The 24,994-nt window shown below is 37.5% G+C and overlaps 1 protein-coding gene across 2 annotated transcripts in view; it reads right to left on the bottom strand.

The window, feature by feature from the left end:
• JAM3 (junctional adhesion molecule 3) overlaps nucleotides 1-24,994 on the bottom strand; it is a 92,199-nt gene that overhangs the window by 52,035 nt on the left and 15,170 nt on the right. The window contains exon 2 of one of the 2 annotated variants that reach the window (XM_059185465.1): nucleotides 9,413-9,487. The exons of the other annotated variant lie outside the window; for it this stretch is intronic. Coding sequence (XP_059041448.1) covers nucleotides 9,413-9,473 — 61 coding nt within the window. The 5' untranslated portion in view covers nucleotides 9,474-9,487. The remainder of the gene's footprint in view (nucleotides 1-9,412; nucleotides 9,488-24,994) is intronic. 2 annotated transcript variants of the gene reach the window in all.

The following is a 24,994-nucleotide window of genomic DNA, read 5'->3' as shown; positions in this document are numbered from 1 at the left end:
GCTTTGTCAAAGATCAATTGCCTATGGGCTCATTTCTGGGTTTTCTATTCTTTTTCTATTCTGTTTCACTGATCGAGATGTCTATTTTTGCGACAGTACCATATTGTCTTGATCACTACCACTTTGTAATATAACTTAAAGTCAGGAATTCTAAAGCTTCAAGGTTTTTCTTTTTCAAAGTTGCTTTAGCTACTTTGTGGTTCCATAAAAATTTTAGGATTGTTTGTTCTAGCTCTGTGAAAATGCTGCTAATACTTTGATAGGGATTGCATAAATGTTTAGATTACATTGGGTAACAGAGACATTTTAACAATACTAGTTCTTCCAATCCAAGAGCATGGAATGATTTTCCATTTCATTGTGTCACCTTCAACTTCTTTCATCACTATTTTATAGTTTTCAGAGTACAAATCTTTCACGTCTTTGGTTAGGTTTATTCCCAGGTATTTTATGGTTTTTGCTATAATTGTAAATGGGACAGGCTCCTTGATTTATTTTTCTACCGCTTCATTATTGGTGTAGAGAAATGCAACAAATACACTGCAAATACAAATTGCAAATACAACAAAATACACTGATTTTGTATCCTGCAATTTTACTGAATTCATGTATGAGTCCAAGCAATTTTTTGGTGTTCTTTCTGGTTTTCTACATTGAGTATCATATCATCTACAAATAGTGAGTTTGACTTCTTCCTTACTGATGTGGATGCCTTTATTTCTTTTTGTTCCTGAGGTTAGGACTTCCAGTACTATGTTAAATAACAGTGGTGGAAAGTGGACATTCCTGTCTTCCTCCTGACCATAGGGGAAAAGCTCAGTTTTACCCCATTGAGGATGATGTTAGCTGCAGGTTTTTTGTACATATGTTAAGGTATGCTCCCTCAAAACCTACTTTGTTGAGGGTTTCTATCATGAATGGATGTTGTACTTTGTCAATGCTTTTTCTACATCTATTGAAAGGATCATATGGTTCTTATCCTTTCATTTATTAATGTGATGTATCACACTGATGGATTTGTGAATACTAAAGTACCCCTGCAGCCCAGGAATAAATCCCATTTGATCATGGTGAATGTTTCTTTTAATGTACTGCTGGGATTCAGTTTGCTAGTATTTTATTGAGGATTTTTACATCCATGTTCATCAAGGATATTGGCCTGTAGTTTTTTTTATTTTTTTTAAAGATTTTATTTATTTATCTGACAGAGAGAGATGACAAGTAGGCAGAGAGGAGGGCAAAGAGAGAGAGAAGGAAGCAGACTCACTGCCAAGCAGAAAGCCTGATGCAGGACTCAATACCAGGACCCTGAGATCATGACCTGAGCCAAAAGCAGAGGCTTAACCCACTGAGCCACCCAGGTGCCCTGTAGTTTTGGTTTTTTAGTGGAGTCTTCATCTGGTTTTGGTATCAGGCCTTATAGAATAAATTTGAAGGTTTTCCTTCCTTTTCTACTTTTTGGAATAGTTTGAGAATAGGAATTAACTCTTCAGTGTCTGGTGGAATTTGCCTATGAAACCATCTGGCCCTGAACTTTTATTTGTTGGGAGATTTTTTGATTACTGATTCAATTTCTTTGATGGTTTCCATTTGTTCAATTTTTCTATTTCTTAGTGTTTCAGTTTTGGTAGTTTATGTGTTTCTAGGAATTTACCCACTTCTTCCAGGTTGTCCAATTTGTTGGCATATAGTTTTCCATAATATTCTCTTATAACTGTATTTCGGTGGTGTTGGGTTATTATTTCTCCTCTCTCACTTGTGGTTTATTTATTAGGGTCCTTTCTCTTTTCTTTTTGACAAGTGTGGCAAGGGGTTTATCAATTTCATTAATTTTTTCAAAGAACCAGCTCCTGGTTTTCTTGATCTGTTCTGCTGGGTTTTTGTGTTTGTTTGTTTGTTTCAGTATCATTTATTTCTGCTCTAATCTTTATTACTTCCCTTTTTCTGCTGGTGTTAGGCTTCAATTGTTGTTCTTTTTCTAGATCCTTTAAGTATAAGGTTAGGTTCTTGGAGATTTTTCTTGTCTCCCAAGGTAGACCTCTACTGCCATATACTTCTCCCTTAGGACCACTTTTGCTGCATGGCAAAGGTTTTGGACTACTGTGTTTTCATTCTCATTTGTTGCCACATATATTTTACTTTTTTAATTTCCTGCCTAACCCATTCATTCTTTAATAGAAGGCGCTTTAACTTCAATGTATTTGTGGTCTTTCTAAATTTTTTCTTATGGTTGACTTCAAGTTTCATAACATTGTGGTCAGAAAATATGAATGGTATGATCTCAATCTTTCTGTACTTACTGAGGCTTGATTTGTGACCTAGTATGTGCTCTGTTCTGGAGAAAGTCCCATGTGCACTTGAAAAGAATGTGTAATTCTGCTGCTTTAAGATGGAATATTCTGAATGTATCTTTAAGTCTATCTGATACAGTGTGCAAAGCCATTGTATCCTTGTTGATTTTCTGCTTAGATGATCTGTATATTGATATAAATGCAGTGTTGAGTCCCCTACTATTATTGTATTATTATCAATGAGTTATTTTATTTTATTTTTATTTGAGAGAGAGAGAACACAAGCAGAGGAGGGGTACAGGGAGAGCTCCCAGCTGAGCAGGGAGCCTAACATGAGGCTTGATCCCAGAACCCTGGGATCATGACCTGAGCTAAAGGCAGAGTGCTTAACTAACTGAGCCTCTCAGGTGCCCCCCTTTATATTTGTTATTAATTGTTTTATACATCTGGGTGCTCACAGGTTGGCTGCATAAATATTTATAATTGATAGATCTTGGTGGATTTGTCCCCTGTATTATGATATAGTGCCCTTCTTCACCTCTTATTACAGTCTTTGGTTTAAAGTCTAATTTGTCCAATTTAAACGTTGCTACTGTGGCTTTCTTACATTCATTTGCATGACAAAGGTTTCTCCAGCTCTTCATGATCAATCTGCTGGTGTCTTTAGATCTAAAATGAGTTTTTTATAGGCAGTATATAGATGGGTCTTATCTTTTTATGCATTCTGACACCCTATATATTTTTATTAGAGCATTGAGTTCATTTACATTCAGAGTAATTATTGATAGATATGTGTCTACTGCCATTTTACTACCTGTTTTTTTTGCTGTTCCTGTTCATTTCCATTGTTCCTTTCTTATTTTTGTCACTTTTGGTCCTTCCTTTCCACTCAGAGTCCCCTTTAATATTTCTTACAGGGCTGATTTAGTAGTCTCAAACTTCAGTTTTTGTTTGTCTGGGAAACTCTTTACCTCTCCTATTCTGAAGAACAGCCTTGCTGGATACAGTATTCTTGGATATAGATTTTTTTTTTCACATTCAGCACTTTGATTATATCATGCCACTCTCTGGCTTGCCAAGTTTTTGTTGAGAAATTTCCAGGTAGCCTTATGGGCCTTCCTTGTAAGTTAAGACTTCTCTTGCCTTGCTGCTTTTAAGATTTTTTCTTTATCATTATATTGTACAAATTCAATCACAATGTCTTGGTGTGGGCCTGTTTCTGTTGATTTTGACAGAAGTTGTCTATGCCTCCTAGATCTGGATGTCTGTTTCCTTCCCCAGATTCTGGAAGTTTTCAGATATTATTTCCTCAAATAAACTTTCTGCCCCCCTTTCTCTCTCAACCTCTTCTGGGATTCCTATAATACACATGTTATTACGTTTGATGGAGTCACTGAATTCCCTCAGTCTACTCTCCTGTTCCATAATTCTTCTTTCTCTCTTTTGTTCACTTTCACTATTTTCCCTTACTTTGTTTTCTTTTCTTTTTTTTTCCATTACTTTATCTTCTATATCACTTAATCTTCTGCTTCTTTTGGCTTTGTGTTCATTGCAGCAAGCCTGTTTCAAATCTCAGTTATGGCATTTTTCATTTCTGCTGCTTTATCTCTTTTATCTCTGTCTTAAGGGTCTCCCTGAAATCATCAATTCTGTTCTCAAGCCCAGAGAGTATCCTTATGTTTGTTTCTTTAAATTCTCCACTGGCCATGTCACTTAGATCTCTGGCTATGACCTTATCCTGTTTTTTCATTCGGGATTAATTCCTCCAACTTGATATTTTGTCTAAGTCCTTGTCTTTTTCTATTTTTTAGAAAAAAGCCTGTTATGTTTACTATTCCTGAAAGTAATGATTTTATGAAGAAGAGATCATGTAATGTCCAGGACCTGGCTCTTTAGGGAAGGTCTCTGGTATGTGCTGCATGAGCTCTACTGTTGTGTTTTGGCTGCTCTATCCTTCAATATAGTCATTTACAGAGGGTCTCCTTGCCCACAGTGGGCAGTGTTTGGTCCTTGGCCAGAATGCACCAGTTTTAACTAGATGTGCTCTGACCTGCTTGTTAAATGGGACCTGATACTACTTCAACTAGAACTGAAGCCCTGCAGAACTCTCTGGTTGGGGGACATTATGTGGGTAGGGGTTTCTGCTGGTCTTCTGGGGAATGGGCCTGCTGCATAGGGATTAAGGCAATTTTGACCAAGACAGGCAGTCCTGCCAGAGCACAAGGGTGTAGAACTTGATATAAGTAGGTTAGGCAGTGTTGGCACTGCATTGATTATTGCAGGTGGCTCTTATGCTGAGGCGTGGGAGAGGGAAATGGTGCAGATGGCTCCTTTGTCCCTGGAAAGGCATCTCCCTGATTGCCACCTCTCAGGGGAGTACTCCGGGAGGAGTGAATAATCTCCCCCATGTGTGACCTAGGCATTTTCCAGATCATTGTTTCCATACTGAACACCTCCAGGTTGTTTGCCTGCCTTCTCTTCAGGAGCACTGCAGTGCTCTCATGGCTCTAACCCTGCGAAGCCCACTGACTTTTTTTTTAAGATTTTATTTATTTTTTTTAATTTTTAAATTTTTTTATAAACATATCCCCAGGGGTACAGGTCTGTGAATCGCCAGGTTTACACACTTCCCAGCACTCACCATAGCACATACCTTCCCCAAAGTCCACCCCCCTCTCCAGACCCCCTCCCCTCAGTAACCCTCAGTTTGTTTTGTGAGATTAAGAGTCTCTTATGGTTTGTCTCCCTCCCAATCCCATCTTGTTTCATTTATTCCTTTCCTAACCCCTTAAGCCCCCCACGTTGCCTCTCCACTTCCTCTTATCAGGGAGATCATATGATAGTTGTCGTTCTCTGATTGACTTATTTCACTCAGCATAGTACCCTCTAGTTCCATCCACATCATCACAAATGGCAAGATTTCATTTCTCTTGATGGCTGCATAGTATTCCAGAGTGTGTGTGTGTGTGTGTGTGTGTGTGTGTGTACGTGTGTGTATATATATATATATATACGTATATACACACACACACACACACCACATCTTCTTTATCCATTCATCTGTTGATGGACATCTAGGTTCTTTCCATAGTTTGTCTATAGAGCCCACTGACTTTTAAAATTCTAGTGTTTATGTCCTGATGGTTGTAAGAACTCATGAAAATCAGCCCATCTCATTTTCCAGGAAATGGTTTTGAGAAAATAGTCTCCCTGTGTATTCTCTGGTGTTCTCCTCTCTCTCTCTCTATCTTTCTCTGCAACCATGGCTCTCTCCCCTCCAAAGCACCCAGTTTCTCCCCTAAACCACATTTCATACTTCCTACCTTCCTTGATGTAGATACTTCTCTCCCTTTAGTTGTGGAGTTTGTTCTGTCAGTTTTCAGGTTGATTTCTGGGGTATTTAGATTTGATAGCTATCTAGTTGTGTTTGAGGGAGGAGACAAGCTTAGGGTCCTCCTCTTCTACCACCATCTAAGCTCCTCCCCATTGCCTTTTATTTCTTTTTCTTGTCTGAATTCTGTGGCTAAGAATTCCACCACTATGCTGAACAGAAGTGGTGAGAGTGGGGATCCTTGTCTTGTTCCTGATGTTATAGGAAAAGCTCTCAGTTTTTCACCATTGAGTGTGATGTTAACTGTGGATTTTTCATATATGGTTTTTACTATGTTAAGGCATGTTTCCTCTAAGAGGGATTTGCTGAGAGGGCAGTATTAATCTTACAGGACCAAGAAAGCATATACATTGAATAAGAAAATTAAGAATAGATTTTAAAATTTTAAAAACCTAAAGATCATGCCTTAAAACTACATTCTGTAATGTGGAAGATAAGGTGGCATCTTCTAATATAAAAAGAAATCAAGAAAACATTATCCTGAAATAAACACTGTTAGGTCAGACATACAGCAAATATTATTTAAAGTAAAATATAATCTTATTTTTTTAAAGATTTTATTTATCTATTTGATACACAGAGAAAAAGAGAGTGGGGGGGGGGGAATGGCAGGCAGAGGGAGAGGGAGAAGCATGCTCTCTGCCAAGAAGACAGCCTGACATGGGGCTCAATCCCAGGACCCTAGGATCAGGACCTGAGCCAAAGACAGATGCTTAACTGACTGAAGCATCCAGGCACCCCTAAACTATACCCTTAAATTGCTTCTAAAAAAATTTCTTCTAATACTTTGTAATTTGGATTTTCCATTACTGATAATGCCTTTCTTCTCCACTAGTGGAAAAAATTTAATTGCTTATACAACTAGAAGTCAGCCTACTCCTGAAAACCAGCACAGGCTAAGGACTCATGAGATGGAAGAAGAGATGTCTCTGCAAAAGACATTTTGTCACTAAATGTTCCAAAGAGGTTCATCAAAGGAGTCCAGAGATCCTTGTTAAAAATTTCACTAAGTCTAAAATGAAGGTGTTATTATTGTACCCTGTTCCTGCATGCATGATGTAGAAGGCAAAGTGATCAGCTAAGACTCAAACCTATATGCAAAAATGTTCTGCAATGTAGAACATCAACCACAGATGCTAAAATTGTTTCCACAATTTGCCAACTTCCGTAATACTTATTTAAGGAAATTCCCTCTTAGAAACTGTTTCTAAGTAACATTCAAACTATTGGGGGAAGAGGACAGTAGGGGGGTATTAAGACATTGTCACCATTTTCTATTCCTCCTTTAAGGTATTCCTCTTTACCTCAAGAAGATCTGCCTAAAGTGGGCATAAACATGTGTAGGGGCCCATGAAGAAAGTTCTTCTATATTACATATCACAATAAAACCCATAAAGGGCAATGTTATATTCCAGCCCTCTCCCACAACACCCAAGACATAAAGATGTACTCTCCGAGTAATGGTTCTCCCAAATGGTTCTGGAAAGTGTCAGGCACAATGTAAACACTCAGCAAACATTATACTGATAAACCTAACTAAATACACTAAATTTAGTGAATTATGTAAAACCATAAACTGAAGAGTCCTTTATTGGCAGGTAAAAGGGAAAAAGTAATTCTGGCCAGCAGCTACCAAAGGAAAGAAGCATCCAATTATGTCCACTTCTGATAAACTGAGTACCCCAACACACCAAAGAAGTCAGTTCAAAGCACAAGGTAGCTGGAAGTGTTGAGTCAGCCTCTCCTGGAAGTAAGAAAGACCAGAAGCAGGTAAATGCATAACCAGCTTTTGGATAACAGAACTGAGACTTCAAACGTACTACCTTTCCTCAGGGGGAAGAACAGGTGATTGGAGTCTCCAGTAAACCTCTACCAAACAATGGATTTGAGAAGAATCTTAAAATAGAGGAAATTCCCAAATTCTGTATATACTTACTATGAAATATGAAGTAAAACAAGAAGAGTAAAAGCATTTAAGGTTTGTCTCGACATACAAAGCCACCGTAACAACCCAGAAACCCAGAACTTCTGGATGGAACTGAATGGACCCATAAGATCAGAGAATAAGGATCCTTTCCTATTTATACTCAACTCAGAGCTCACTCCAGCAAAAAGCAGCTCACTGTATAAGTAAATGGCTTCTAAAGGCAGATGTTGTTAATGGCTGCATTTGAGTCTAGCAAAGAAAAGATAATTCATTTGCTGTGTGTTAAATTTTAGACTTATGTTGAACAAATATGACAGATGAAAACTCCAACAGAAAAAGAGAAAAGAAGCTGACCTGTTTTCCCACTTGTTAAAATTAGGTTTTCAAACAAAATAGTCCAAATATAAATGGAGAAATATACTGCTTGGAATACCTTCTAAATGTCTCTGTATATACAAACACAGGAAACCTCTATTTTCTCTGTTGGTACAAGAAGACAATTTTATTTTTTATTTTAATTTTAATTTTTATTCTATTTTATTTATTTATTTATCTATCTATCTATCTATTTATTTATCTATCTATTTATTTATTTATTTATTGAGTATCTATCTATCTATTTATTTATTTATCTATCTATCTATTTATTTATTTATTTATTGAGTAGGCTCCACACCCAGGATGAAGCCCAGTGGCTGGGCTTGAACTGACAACCCTGAGATTAAGACCTGGGCTGAGATCAAGAGTCTGATGCTTAACTAACTGAGCCACCCAGGCACCCTAAGACTATCTTTAAAAGTTTTGCCCTAATATAAAATCAGGCAAAGTGAATTAAATAATTAAATAGAAAACAAGTCTAGGTTAAAACACCACAGAAATACTGAGTTGTGACTGCCATTAACTTACTGCATGGCCATACATTTAAAGAGTGGCTACTCTTTCTCTCTCAGAAAGAAACTCGTATATCAAATATTTTGAGTATCAGGGTCTAAGATTAAAAATCAGGTTTCTGGTGTGCCCAGCAGCTCAGCCAGTAGACCACACAACTCTTGATCTCAGGGTTGTTGAGTTTGAGCCCCCCATTAGGTATAGAGATTACTTAAAAATAAAATTTTAAAATAGATAGATATTCAGGTTTCCAAATACTTATGTCCTTGACTTGCAACCACTCAGTCTGTACATTTTACAGCAACCTAACCCAGCTTGCCTTAAAAGCTAACATGCACACAGGCCACCCAGCTTTGGTTAAATGAAGATTCTGATTCACTACTCTGGAATTAAACCTGACATTTTTTTTTTTATAAGCCCATCCATTTTTTTTAAGATTTTATTTATTTATTTGAGAGAGAGAGATAGATCACAAGCAGGCAGAGAGAGAGGTAGAGAGAGAGGAAGAGAAGCAGGCTCCCTGCCTCTCAGAGAGCCCAATGTGGGGCTCGATCCCAGGACCCTGGGATCATGACCTCAGCCGAAGGCAGAGGCTTTAACCCACTGAGCCACCCAGGTGCCCCCAGCCCATCCATTTTTTGTAAGCTATTGGTCTATAGACTACACCCTAAGCAGCAAGGCCCTAACCCATATATCCAAAAGGTTAATCAGGATTAAAATAGGACAGTGCTCCTATCAGGTGCTGCTGTTGTTAGTGGAAAACATTTTGACAGCAATGGTGCCCCTATTTCTTTCTCCTTCATTTCAATGATGAAGTCAGACTTTTTGTGTTCTGGGGATACTTGTAATCTCACCCCACTAGTCTTCTCCCTCTTCTATTATCTCAGGAATTTAAATGCAGGTGAAAAGACCCACCTGGATGATGATCGTGATTTTTGTAAGTGGGACTGGGGACTGCAAATGGCTGAAGCTCCATTCAGATCTTGCTGCCTGGACAAGAAAAACGAACACTGTCTCCCCTTTTCCACCCAGGATGCTACCAAGAGCATCCTAAAGCAGAAATTTCAATATTGTGGGTTGCCTGATCTTGTAACATGGACTAAAAAGGATCAGGGAAGGGGTCTGTGAGCCTGTGGAGGAAGAGATTCCTGATTCTACTTACAAAATTCCAAATCAGTAGGGAGCAGCTGGTGACTGCCACTCTTAGCAGTCACTTCCCACCCCTGATGCCTAACAAGGTAGACTCTGAACTCATTTTCCTTGGTCAAAAAGAGCAGTGCTTCCAAGAAGCATATTTAGGGATCTATATATATATTTATTAGCTCCTAGAAAAAAGAATCCAGGATTAGACTTTCAGACACCCACTACCAAACATACACTTTAACAAAGGTATTATGTATGACGGAGGGAGACTGCTGCCTATAATGTTTGTTCATTCATTTATTTATTCAATATATACTGAAGGTTACTGAGCACCTACCACATTCTGTATTGGGTAGAAGATAAAGATAGAGTGAACAGTTCCTACTCTCATGAATCTTGCATTCTAACAACACATACTTAACCAATATACAACATCCTAATTCTGCATACATTATGAATTGTAATTGCAATAAAGGCTATAAAGAAAAGTACAGGGGACTACAAAAGTATGTAATAGGAGGTATTAATCCCAAGAATTCGGGAAAGCTTCTCTAAGAAAATAACATTTAGGATTGACTCTGATGGGTAAATAAATTCAACCCTGCAAAAAAGTGGCCAAAAATATATTACATGCACTGGGAAACATGTGCAGTCTCTCTGAGCAGCTGTGAGAAAATAAAAGCCAAGGAAACCAACTATAGTGAGCAAAGGGGCAGAATACAAAAGGATATTTAAAGTATGAACTCAATTATTTCTAAAATGTAGAGAAAAATAACAAATATATGAAAATGTTAAATTGTTGCAACACTGCCCTGTTAAGATTGTGAATAATTATTTTTCTTATGTAAACTTTTTAAACTTACCAAGTTTTACTGACCATCATTCTTACAGTTAAAAAAAAAAAAAAGGCCATTTCCCCAACTACTACATGGTAGTGGCTCCCTTGTCCCCTTGCATCATGCAACCTTTCCATCACTACACACATTTACTTATAGGATACATCCTGCCCCCCAAACCTATTCTTTGACCCTCAATCCTACTATCCAAGCTTAAGTTTAAGGACCACTTTTTTTTTTTTAAGATTTTTTATTTATTTATTTGATAGAGATCACAAGTAGGCAGAAAGTCAGGCAGAGAGAGAGGAGGAAGCAGGCTACCCGCTGTGCAGAGAGCCGGATGTGGGGCTCGATCCCAGGACCCTGAGACCATGACCTGAACCGAAGGCAGAGGCTTTAACCCACTGAGCCACCCAGGTGCCCCTTAAGGACCACTTTTTTTTTTTTTTAAGAGTTAATTTATTTGTTTGACAGACAGAGATCACAAGTAGGCAGAGAGGCAAGCAGAGAGAAAGGAAAGGAAGCAGGCTCCCTGCCAAGCAGAGAGCTCAATGCGGGGCTCGATCCTGAGATCGAGATCGTGACCTGAGCCAGAGGCAGAGGCTTTAACCCACTGAGCCACCCAGGCGCCCCAAGGACCACTTTTAACTGTCCTTCAGTACTAGGCCAATCCCTACTGGCTAGTGTTAGTTCATTTTCTAGTGGAAAATACCACTAAGAATATTGATACCCAGTGAGAAGAATGATATCTTTAAAAATCTTATTAGCGGGGCACCTGGGTGGCTCAGTGGGTTAAGCCGCTGCCTTCAACTCAGGTCATGATCTCAGGGTCCTGGGATCAAGTCCCACATCGGGCTCTCTGCTCAGAGGGGAGCCTGCTTCCCCCTCTCTCTCTGCCTGCCTCTCTGCCTACTTGTGATCTCTCTCTGTCAAATAAATAAATAAAAATCTTTTTTAAAAAATCTTATTATCTTTTTAATGTACTGTTGAATCCTATTGGCTAGTATTTTGTTGAGTATTTTCGCATCTGTGTTCATCAAGGATATCGGTCTATAGCTCTCTTTTTTGGTGGGATCCTTGTCTGGTTTTGGGATCAAGGTGATGCTGGCCTCATAAAATGAGTTTGGAAGTTTTCCTTCTATTTCTATTTTTTGGAACAGTTTCAGGAGAATAGGAATTAGTTCTTCTTTAAATGTTTGGTAGAATTCCCCCGGGAAGCCGTCTGGCCCTGGGCTTTTGTTTGTTTGGAGATTTTTAATGACTGTTTCAATCTCCTTACTGGTTATGGGTCTGTTCAGGCTTTCTATTTCTTCCTGGTTCAGTTGTGGTAGTTTATATGTTTCTAGGAATGCATCCATTTCTTCCAGATTGTCAAATTTATTGCCGTAGAGTTGCTCATAGTATGTTCTTATAATAGTTTGTATTTCTTTGGTGTTAGTTGTGATCTCTCCTCTTTCATTCATGATTTTATTTATTTGGGTCCTTTCTCTTTTCTTTTTGATAAGTCGGGCCACATTTAATGCAATTCCTATCAAAGTACCATCCATCTTTTTCAAAGAAATGGAACAAATAATGCTAAAATTTATATGGAATCAGAAAAGACCTCGAATAGCCAAAGGGATATTGAAAAAGAAAGCCAACGTTGGTGGCATCACAATTCCGGACTTCAAGCTCTATTACAAAGCTGTCATCATCAAGACAGCATGGTACTGGCACAAAAACAGACACATAGATCAATGGAACAGAATAGAGAGCCCAGAAATAGACCCTCAAATCTATGGTCAACTAATCTTCGACAAAGCAGGAAAGAATGTCCAATGGAAAAAAGACAGCCTTTTCAATAAATGGTGCTGGGAAAATTGGACAGCCACATGCAGAAAAATGAAATTGGACCATTTCCTTACACCACACACAAAAATAGACTCAAAATGGATGAAGGATCTCAATGTACGAAAGGAATCCATCAAAATCCTTGAGGAGAACACGGGCAGCAACCTCTTCGACCTCTGCCGCAGCAACATCTTCCTAGGAACAACGCAAAAGGCAAGGGAAGCAAGGGAAAAAATGAACTACTGGGATTTCATCAAGATCAAAAGCTTTTGCACAGCAAAGGAAACAGTTAACAAAATCAAAAGACAACTGACAGAATGGGAGAAGATATTTGCAAACGACATATCAGATAAAGGACTAGTGTCCAGAATCTATAAAGAACTTAGCAAACTCAACACCCAAAGAACAAATAATCCAATCAAGAAATGGGCAGAAGACATGAACAGACATTTCTGCAAAGAAGACATCCAGATGGCGAACAGACACATGAAAAAGTGCTCCATATCACTCGGCATCAGGGAAATACAAATCAAAACCACAATGAGATATCACCTCACACCAGTCAGAATGGCTAAAATCAACAAATCAGGAAATGACAGATGCTGGCGAGGATGCGGAGAAAGGGGAACCCTCCTACACTGTTGGTGGGAATGCAAGCTGGTGCAGCCACTCTGGAAAACAGCATGGAGGTTCCTCAAAATGTTGAAAATAGAACTGCCCTATGACCCAGCAATTGCACTATTGGGTATTTACCCTAAAGATACAAATGTAGTGATCCAAAGGGACACATGCACCCGAATGTTTATAGGAGCAATGTCCACAATAGCCAAACTATGGAAAGAACCTAGATGTCCATCAACAGATGAATGGATCAAGAAGATGTGGTATATATACACAATGGAATACTATGCAGCCATCAAAAGAAATGAAATCTTGCCATTTGCAACCACATGGATGGAACTAGAGCGTATCATGCTTAGCGAAATAAGTCAAGCAGAGAAAGACAACTATCATATGATCTCCCTGATATGAGGAAGTGGTGATGCAACATGGAGGCTTAAGTGGGTAGAAGAAGAATAAATGAAACAAGATGGGATTGGGAGGGAGACAAACCATAAGTGACTCTTAATCTCACGAAACAAACTGAGGGTTGCCGGGGGGAGGGGGTTTGGGAGAAGGGGGTGGGATTATGGACATTGGGGAGGGTATGTGATTTGGTGAGTGCTGTGAAGTGTGTAAACCTGGTGATTCACAGACCTGTACCCCTGGGGATAAAAATATATGTTTATAAAAAATAAAAAATTAAAAAAAAAATAAAAATAAAAATAAAAAGGCAAGCAACCGTGAAAAAAAAAAAATCTTATTATCTAATTAATACTTTAGCTTAGGATAGTTTATAATATACTTATAGAGGGAGGAATGGAAAAACAGCAAGTAAATATAACCATGGCAGATAATTACACTTAATGCCTACTGGCTCTTACTCTATAGTTTCTCTTAGTCTGCAAACCCCTGAGTTTGGACTTCAAGCACTTTCATATTGTGAATTTATGCATGTTCAGAATATTACATAACAACCCAATTGTATCTAAGTTCAAAGATTTCAATAGATTAAAAAAGCATCTTCAAAGCTTAGTGTCTGAGGTTTTCAACATTGCAGGGGTCTGGAGTTTTCAAAAGATAGACAGCTGTGCTGCACAGCTATCAGAGAAAAGGTTCTGTTAATGAGACCATAAGAAATCCAAAGATGTCCTCAGCACAGAGCTTGAGAGAATTCCAGAATTCAAATGTTCAGATGATTTACCCTAACTTTAAAGGAAAGTGTATATTTACAAGTTCTCCTACCTGACAGTTTTTCTGACAACAAATTTTACCCAATTTGCTCTCTCTTATATGGTTCTCCTTCTTTTGTCTTCCCCTTGTGTCCCCAAGCTAAAACTGAATTTCTATATACTGAAAACCCAAGATATTATGATAAACTGAAAACCCAAGTTATTATGATAAACATCAGATATGAATTTAAACAAATAATCAAAATTTACTAAGTGCTACTATGTTTCCAAATTTACTGTTTATTAAAAATCATGTAACTTTGCAGTACGTAAAGAATGGAAGACACAAAATGATTCAGTATAAACATAAGATATCACAGTGATTTCACTGTGATACACAGGCACTAGATTCCAAAGATACATCTTCTAGATTCTCTACTACAACAGAATTCACTACTTTTCAATATCCAATACATTATATCCAACTTAAACTTATCTATATGACTTATAATGCAAACTGAAATCTTCCATACCAGCCATTCCAAATGTTCTTATTAAATGCTGCTCAAGCACTTTTTTACTGAAGTATAGTTGACATACAACATTTTATTAGTTTCAGGTGTACAACATGGTATCTATACATCGCCAAATGCTCACCACCATTAAGTGTTAAACCATCTGTCACCAAAGTTGTTACAATGTTGTTGACTATATTACCCTTGCTGTACCTTTCATACCTGTGACTTATTTTAGAACAAGACATTTGCACCTCTTTATTATCTTCACCCATTTCACCCATCACCTGACCCCCTTCACTCCAGCAATCAGCAGTTTGTTCTCTAGAGTCTGTTTCTGGTTTTGCCCATTTCTTTTTTAGATTCTGCATGTAAGTGAAATTATACAGTATTTGTCTTTTTCTGACTTCTTTTACTTAGCAGAATACCCCTGACATCCATGCAGGCTGTCACAAATGGAAGATTTCATTCCTTTTTATGGCTGAGTAATATATATATACACAACATCTTCTTTATCCATTAATCTATGATGTTCATCTATGAACATCTATGTTATCCCATTCCTCAGTGAAATATCCAGAAGGGGAATTAATAGGTCATGTGGTAATTTTTTTTAAAGTAGGTTCCATGCCCAGTGTGGAGCCCAATGTGGGGCCTGAACTCATGACCCTGAGATCAAGACCTAAGTTGAGATAAAGAGTTGGACACTTAACTGAGCCACTCACATGCCCTGGCCATGTGGCATTTCTATTTTTAATTTTTGAGGAATCTCCATAGTGGATGTGCCAATTTACACCTCCACAAACAGCACATATGGGTTCCCTTTCTTCTATACCATTACCAATACTTGTTATTTCTTGCCTTATTGATACTAGCTATCCTGACCATTGTGAGGTTATCTATCGTCATGGTAGTATTTGCATTTCCCTGATGGTTAGTGATGTTGAACATCTTTTCAACTGTTTTCTAGTCACCTCTATTTCTTCTTCGGAAAAAATGTCTAGTCAAGTCCTCTGCCCATTTTAATCAGATAATTTGTTTTTTGATATTGAGTTTTAAGAGCTCTCTATGTATTTTGGATATTGATCCCTTACCAAATATACCAGTTGCAAATACCTTCTCTCATTTACTAGGCTGCTTTTTGTTTTCCTGACTGTTTCCTTCACTATGCAAAAGTGTTTTATATTGGTGTAATCCCAATACTTTATTTTGCTCTTGTCTCCCTTTCCTGAAGAGACAGAACGAGAGAAATATTGCTAAGGCCAATATCTAAGAGTTTACTGCCCAATTTTTTTAAAGTTTTTGGTTTAGGTCTTACATTTAGGTCTATAATCCATTTTGAGTTTATTCTTAAATGAACTCAATATTAATAAACTTGGTATTAAAAAGTAGCCCAGGGCGCCTGTGTGGCTCAGTGGGTTAAAGCCTCTGCCTTCAGCTCAGGTCATGATCCCAGGGTCCTGGAATCGAGCCACGCATCAGGCTCTCTGCTCAGCAGTGACCCTGCTTCCTTCCTCTATCTCTGCCTCTCTGCCTACTTGTGATCTCTGTCAAATAAATAAATAATCTTAAAAAAAAAAAAAAAGCCCAGTTTCATCCTTTTGCTATCTAGTTTTCCTATTACCATTTATAAAAGAGACTGTCTTTTCCTGACTGTGTATTTTTTGCCTTCTTTGCTGAGATTAATTGACCAAATAAGTGGGTTTATTTCTAGGTATTCTATTCTATTCTATTCTATTCTCTATTCTACTCTACTGACCTATGTGTCTATTTCTGTGTCAGTGCCAGTATACTGTTTTGATTACCATACTTTTGTAGTATAGTTTGAAATCTCCATCTTTGTTCTTCTTTCTTAAGATTGCTTTGGCTATGAACAGATGTTGCCAAAGATGTGGAGAAAGAGGAACCCTCTTACACTGCTGGTGGGCATGCAAACTGGTACAGCCACTCTGGAAAACAGTATGGAGATTCCTCAGAAAGCTAAAAATAGAACTAGCCTTTGACCCAGCAAATGTACTACTGGGTATTTATCCAAAGGATACAAAAAATAGTGACTCAAAAGGGCACATGTACCCCAGTGTTTATAGCAGCAATGTTCACAATAGCCAAAATATAGAAAGAACCCAGATAGATTGGTAAAGAAGATGTGCTGTATATATATAATACATACATATATACATATATGTATGCATATGGCAAGATTTCATTCTTTTTGATGGCTGAGTAATTCCATTATATGTTTATGAATATATATGGAATTCCATATATATGTGTGTGTATATATATATATAATGGAATTACTCAGCCATCAAAAAGAACAAAATCTTGCCATTTGCAAAGATGTGGATGGAACTAGAGGGCATTATGCTACATGAAATAAGTCAGTCAGAGAAAGACAAATACATGATTTCACTCATGTGTGGAATTTAAGAAACAAAACAGATAAACATAGGGGAAGGGAAGGAAAACTAAGATAAAAACAGAAGAAGGCAAACCATAAGAGACTCTTTAACTATAAGGAACAAATTGAGTTGCTGGAGGGGAGGTGGGTGAGGGATGTTAACTGGGTGATGGGCATTAAGGAGGACACTTGATGTAATGAGCACTAGGTGTTATACACAACTAATGAATCATTAAATACTACCCCTGAAACTAACAATACATTGCATGCTAACTAAATTGAAGTTAAGTTAAAAAAAAAAGAAAAAAGATTGTTTTGGCTATGCTGGGTCTTTTTTGGCTCCATACAAATTTTAGGATTATTTGTTCTAATTCTGTGAAGATGACTAATGGTATTCTTATATGGATTGCACTGACTCTACAGACTGCAGTAATATGGACATTTTAACAATATTAATTTTTCTTTTTTTTTTTTAAAGATTTTTTATTTATTTGACAGACAGAGATCACAATTAGGCAGAGAGGCAGGCAGAGAGAGAGGAGGAAGCAGGCTCCCTGCAGAGCAGAGAGCCCGATGCGGGGCTTGATCCCAGGACGCTGGGATCATGACCTGAGCCGAAGGCAGAGGCTTTAACCCACTGAGCCACCCAGGCGCCCCAACAATATTAATTTTTCTAACCCATGAGCATGAAATATCTTCCCATTTGTGTCATCAATTTCTTTCATCAATGGCTTGTGTTTTTCAGAGTACAGGTCTTTCACCTACTTGGTAAAATGTATTCTTACGTACTTTACTCTTTTTGGTGCAATTGTTAATGAGGCTCTTTTCTTACTTCCTCTTTTTGCTACTTCACTATTACTGTAAAGAAATGCAACAGACTGGGGCATCTGGGTGGCTCAGGTGGTTAAGCATCTGCCTTCGGCTCAGGTCATGATCCCAGGGTCCTGGGATCAAGCCCCATACCAGGCTTTCCGCTCAGCGGAGAGCCCACCTCTCCCTCTCCTTCTGCCTGCTTCTCTGCCTGCTTATACACACTCTCACTCTCTCTCTCTCCCCGCCCTCTGTCAAATAAATAAATAAAATCTATTTAAAAAGAGAAAGAAATGCAACAGATTTCTGTATATTAATTTTTATATCCTACAAATGTACTGAACTTACTAGTTCTAATTAACTTTTTCATGGAGTCTCTAGGGCTTTTTAAAATTATTTTTAGGTCCAGTATGGTTAACATATAGTGTTATATTTGTTTCAGGTGTGCATTACAGTGATTCAACAATTCCATAGATTACCAAGTGCTCATCATGATAAGCACACTCCCTAATCTCCATTTCCTATTTCACCTATCCTCCAACCCACTTGCCCTTTGGTAACCATTAGTTTATTCTCTATAGTTCAGAGTTTGCTTCTTGGTTTGTGTCTCTCTTTTCTTTCCCTTTGCTCATTTGTTTCATTTCTTAAATTCCACATGATTGAAATCATACAGTATCTTTCTCTGACTCATTTTGCTTAGCAATATACTCTCTAGCTCCATCCATGTTGTTGCAAATGGCAAAGTTTCTTTCTATTATATGGATGAATAATATTCCATTATAAATATACACCACATCTTCTTTATCCATTCATCTATCAATAGGCACTTGGGTTGCTTCCATAATTTGGATACCACAAATAAGGTTGCAATAAACAGAGGGGTGCATGTATCTGTTTGAATCAGTATTTTTGTATTTTTTCTGTCAATACTCAGTAGTACTGGATCATAGGGTATTTCTATTTTTAACTTTTTGAAGAACCTCCATACTGTTTCCACAGTGGTAACATCAGTTCACATTCCCACCAATAGTATAAAAGGGTTCCCCTTTCTCCACATCTTTGTCAGTACTTGTTGTTTCCTGTGTTTTTGATTTTAGCCATTCTGATAGATGTAAGATAATATCTCACTGTAGTTTTTTTTTATGCTTTTATTTATTTTTAGAGAGAACAAGTAGAGGGAGGGACAGAGGAAGATGGAGAGAGAGAAAATCTCAAGCTGACTTGCACTGAGAATGGAATCTCACACAGGGCTTGATCCCATGGCCCTGAGATCAGAACCTGAGCCGAAATCAAGAGTTGGACACTTAACTGACTGAGCCGCCCAGACAACTCCCACTGCAGTTTTGATTTGCATTTCCCTAAAGATGAGTGATGTTGAGCATATTTTCATGTGTCTGTTAGTCATCTGTATGTCTTCTTTGAAGAAATATCTATTCATTTCTTCTGCTCATTTTTAAACTGAATTATTTGTTCTTTGGGTGTTGAGTTGTATAAGTTCTTCGGACATTTGGGGTACTAACGCTTTATTGGTATGTAGTTTGCAAATATCTTCTCCTATTCAGTAGGTTGCCTTTTAGTTTGCTGTTTCTTTCACTGTGCAGAAGCTTTCTGATGTAGTCCCAACAGTCTATTTTTTATTTCCCTTGCCTCGGGAGACATCTAGAAAAATGTTACTACAGCCAATGTAAGAGAAATCACTGCCTCTGCTCTGTTCTTTAATCCATTTTGCATCCATTTTTGTGTATGGTATAAGAAAGTGGTCTGGTTTTACTCTTCTGCATAGAGCTAACCAGTTTTCCCAACATCATTTGCTGGACTCTTTTCCCCATTGCATATTCTTTTCTTGTTTGTTGCGATTAATTGACCATACACTTGTGGGCTTATCTCTGGGTTTTCTATTCTGTTCTATTGACCTATATGTCTATTTTTGTGACAGTACCATACTGTTTTGATTACTACAGCTTTGTCAGTCTGGCACTTGATGTCCAAAATTACTTTGGCTATCCTGGGTGTTTTGTAGTTCCATACAAATTTTAGTGTTTGCTTTACTTCTGTAAAAAATGCTGTTGCTATTTTGAAAAGGATTGCATTAAATGTATAGATTGCTTTGAGTAGTATAGACATTTTAACAATATTTGCTCTTGCAACCCATAAGCATGGAATGTCATTCCACATTTTTGTGTCATCTTCAATTTCTTTCAACAATGTTCTACAGTTTTCAGAGTACAGGTCTTTCACCTCTTTAGTTAGTTATTTAGTCTAGTTAGTTATTCCCAGGTATCTTGTGATCTCTAGTGCAATTGTAAATGGGATTATTTTCTGAATTTCACTTTCTGATGCTTTATTATTAGTGTATAGAAATGCAAAAGATTTCTGCACATCGATTTTGTATCCTATGGCTTTACTGAATTCATTTATCAGTTCTAATACTCTTTTGGTGGAGTCTTTCAGGTTTTCTACATATAGTACCATGTTATCTGCAAATAGTGAAAGTTTTACTTCTTCCTTACCAATCTGAATGCCTTTTATTTCTTTTTGTTGTCTGACTGCTGTGGCTGGATCTTTCAGCACTATGCTGAATAAAAGTGGAAAGAGTGGATATCCTAGTTCGTTCTTGATCTTAGAGAAAATGCATCTGGCTTTTCAACAATATGATGTTAGCTATGGGTCAGTCATATATGGCCTTCATTATGCTGAGGTATGTTCCCTCTAAACCTACTCTGTTTAGAGTTTATCATGAATGGATGTTGAATTTTGTCAAATGGTTTTTCTATATTTATTGAAATGATATAGTTTTTATCCTTCATCTTGTTAATGTGTTATAGCAGTGATAGATGTGCAGATATTGAACCATGTTTGCACCCTGGAATAAATCCCACTTGATCATGGTAAATAATCTGTTTAATGTATTGTTGAATTTGGTTTGCAAATATTTTGTTGAAAACTTTTGCATTTATGTTCATCAGGGATATTAGTCTGTAATTTTCTTTTTTTTATAGTGTCTTAGTCTGGTTTTGGTTTCAGGGTAATGCTGGCCTCACAGAATGAATTTGGAAAGATTTTTTCCCTTTTCTATTTTTTTTGTCATATTTTTTAAAGGATAGGCATTAATCTTTAAATGTTTAGTACAATTCACCTGTAAAGCCATCTGGTCCTAAACTTTTTTTGTTGGTAGCTTTTAAATTGTCAATCTAATTTCATTACTGTTAACTGGTCTATTCAGATTTTCTCTTTCCTCCTGATTCAATTTTGAAAGACTCTATATTTCTATCAATTTATCCATTTCTTCTAGGTTGTCCAATTATGGCATATAATTGGTCACAGCAGTCTCCTATTATCATAGTATTTCTATGGTGTTGGTTTTAATTCTTCTCTTTCATTTCTAATTTTTGAGTCCTTTTTTTCTTGATAAGTTTAGCTAAAGGTTTATCAATTTTATTCATCTTTCCAAAGAACAAGCTCTTAGTTCCACTGATCTTTTCTATTGTTTTTGTAGTTTCCATTTTCATTTATTTCCACTCTCATCTTTACTATTTCCTTCCTTCTACTAACTCTGGGCCTTTTATTTTGCTAATTCCTTTAGGTATAAGGTTAGATTGAGATCTTCCTTGTTTCTTGACGTAGGCCTGTATCATTATAAACTTCACTCTTAAAACTTCTTTTGTGGGACTCCTGGGTGGCTCAGTCAGTTAACCATCTGCCTTCAGCTCAGGTCATGATACCAGGGTTCTGGAATCAAATCCCACACTAGGCTCCTTGCTCAGGGGGAGCCTGCTTCTTCCTCTGCCTGCTGCTGCCCCTATTTGTGCTCTCAATCTCTCTAACAAATAAATAAATAAAAGCTTTAAAAAAAACTTATTTTTTTGAGTTCTTCTTTGATGTTTCTGTTGACCTATTGGTTATTTAGGAGCATGTTGTTTAGCCTCCATATGTTTATGGGCCTTTTCCAGGCCTCTTCTTGTAACTGATTGCTGGTTTCATAGTGTTGTGAATGAAAAAGATGCTTAATAAGAATTCAATTTCATTAAGTTTGCTGAGACTTATTTTGTGGCCTAATATGTGATCCTGAAAAGTGTTCGATGTATACTTGAAAAGAATGTGTATTCTGCTGGTTTTGGATAGAATGTTTATATATATGTGTGTTTATATATATATTTATATATACATTTATATTTTACACATATATAAAGTTTGTATATATATAAAAACTTTAACAGATATATATGTTTATAGATAGACAGTAATATCTCTATCTTTTTTCTGTTCAGTTTGAGTGCTTTCCATTATCCTGTCTTCCAGATTACTGATCCATTCTTCTGTATCTTCTAATCTGCTTGATTCCCTCTAGTGAATTTTTCACTTCAGTTATTGTATTCTAAAACTCTTATTGGTTCTTTTTATATTTTCTCTCTCTTTGCTGGTGTCTTCACTGAGCTTATCTACTGTTCTCTCAAGTCAGGTAACATTATGACTCTTACTTTTTGAAATCTTTATAAGACTGCTTATCTCCATTTCATCCTGTCCTTAAGTTTTGCCTTGTTCTTTTATTTGAAGCGTATTTCTTTGTCTCCTCATTTTCTTTGGTTTTCTTTGTTTCTGTGAATTAAGGAAAACAGTCACATCTCCCAGTCTTGAAGGAGCAGCTTCCTGAAGAAACATCCTCAGTGTAAAATGTGAGTGCCTAGAAGTTTTGGCTGGCCAACTGGAGCTGGAGCTGAAGCAGGATGGGTCAGTAGTCCTAGGACACACCGCACCGGAGCCACCCCCACAAGGATGGCTAGAGTTGGAGTGGGCACAGTCTAGGGCATTCTGTGCCAAAGGCCCTGGTGAGATTGCTGGAGGTAGAACAGGCATAGGCCAGAGCTCTCTGGACTGGGTGCCCTTTTGGGATAGCTGGAACTCAAGTGGTGCTCAAGCATTTATCAAGTGTTTACGAGTGGAGAAAGGCAGGGATTCCTTAGGATGTATGGTAGAGCTCTGGAAGTTGTGGGGTGGAAGTCAGTGGGTAAAACATAACTGGTAACTGGTAAATGTAGAAGATTTATCAATATTTCTTTTGGCATCAATAATTAATGTATGCCACTGCTTTTGATATGGAACAAAACCCTAAATTAATTTAAGGGGGAAACCAGGGAACTGGGTTGGGAGTATATTAATAAAGATGGGTTCTAGTTCCAGCTCAATCACTTAATATTTATGTGATCTAAAGCTGGTGACTGAACTTCTCTAGGCCTCAGTTGTCTCAGTCTTGAATAATCTCTTACAGCAGTGGTTTTCAACTGGGAGAGACACTGCCACCCAAAGAACATTTGGAAATTTCTGGCATCATTTTTGGTTGTCATAACTAGCAGTGCTACTACTGGCATTTAGAGGCCAGGGACGCTGCTAAACATCCTACAATGTGCAGGACAGCCCACTATAATATAGGATTATCCCGCTCAAAATGTCAACAGTGCCAATGTTAAGAAACCATTTCTTACAATGCCTTTCAACTCTTAAGTTCTATAAGCTCAACTCTGTATAAGTTGAGAGGGGGTAAATATTACCTTGGAGGGTTGAAAACTTAATACAAAATGATTAAATGAGTTGTTGAGATCACCATGTACATCAGTGACAAAAATCTGGATCTCCTGATAACTAGTCCAGTTACTGAGCAATTAGATTTGGCCTATAAGATAGTTCCCTCTTCCAGAGAAGTCCAACATGAACAACATTTAAGAGAAGAGGAAATTTTTTTAAAGTATCTTACCTATATAGGTCTGTAATGAGACAGATTCCAAATTTTGGCTCTCCAATGAATGAACAGTTAACACTTTCAGACTTTCCAGATTTCAACTAACTTCAATTAATGATTTGAAATGAGTATGAATATAATCTATGAGAGAGTTGGAGACCCAGAATTTAATGCCCATAAAGCTCTGGTTTAATACCCAACATATGCTTTGTTATAGCATTTTTTGAAAACTATATATTCTTTGGGTCTTAAAACAGAGGTATTTTGGTGAGTTTCAGAATGCTTTTCTTCACACTCCCCTACTTTTTCTTTTTTTTTTTTTTAAAGATTTATTTATTTATTTATTTGATAGAGAGCACAAGTAGGCAGAGAGGCAGGCAGAGAGAGAGGGGGAAGCAGGCCCCCCACTGAGCAGAGAGCCCGATGCAGGGCTCGATCCCAGGACCCTGAGATCATGACCCGAGCTGAAGGCAGAGGCTTAAACCGCTGAGCCACCCAGGCGCCCCCCTACTTTTTCTTCATATACCAAAAAACAACAATAGCAACAAAAATGTCCTTCATGTAAAGGGTAGCTAACATTACATGGCACACTGATCTCAGGACATGAAATTCTGTCACCTTATCTCATTGTTGGGGAAAAGGCAACACTAAACCTCTCAGGTAGAACAGCCTATGAAATATGGACATGTATTCATTCATATGGCATTTTATTATCCCAAACTCATCCATTCTTACCAGCTATTTATCTCATAAGATGTTTATTTTTAATGTAAACTGAATGATTTATATTGGCAGCCCCTTTACTTAAAGATATGCTGAAATTCCCACCAACGCTTCGTATTACTCAAAGCTTGCTGGCTCAGACATGAAAATTTCCCCAATAAGAGGTCTAATCTTTTCTTTTCTTTTCTTTAGATTTTTATTTGTTTTTCAGAGAGAGTGTGTGTGTGTGTGTGCACACAAGCAGGGGGAACAGCAGGCAGAGGGAGAAGCAGGGTCCCCCCTGAGCAGGAAGCCCAATGAGGGACTCAATCCCAGGACCCTGAGATCATGACCTGAGCAGAAGGCAGACACTTAACAAATGAGTCACCCAGGTGTCCTGAGGTCTTTTTCTACAAATATCACTGAACCACTTTTTAAATCCTGGAATGTCAAAGAGAAATTTTTCTTCTTTACTCTTGAAACTTAAAATTATTTGGTTTTTTTTTGTTTTTTTTTTTTTAAAGAAAAATTCAGGACACCATCTGTACCTTAGTTGAAATATGTTCCCTACATAGAAAAAAAAATAAATTTAAAAACTGGTTATCTCATCAAAATAAACCATCAGGGAAGCTTTAATACAATTATGTTCCTCTCATTAGTACTGTTAAAGTTTTGGAGAATTGGAGATCTAATGAAATTCTAGAACCCAAAGGGAATAAAGCAAAGAATGGTAACTGTTTACATCTGTATAGCA

The sequence above is a fragment of the Mustela lutreola genome, chromosome 1, assembly GCF_030435805.1.
Source record: "Mustela lutreola isolate mMusLut2 chromosome 1, mMusLut2.pri, whole genome shotgun sequence".
NCBI classification, from domain to species: Eukaryota; Metazoa; Chordata; class Mammalia; order Carnivora; family Mustelidae; genus Mustela; species Mustela lutreola.
This window is presented reverse-complemented; position numbering and strand designations above follow the sequence as displayed.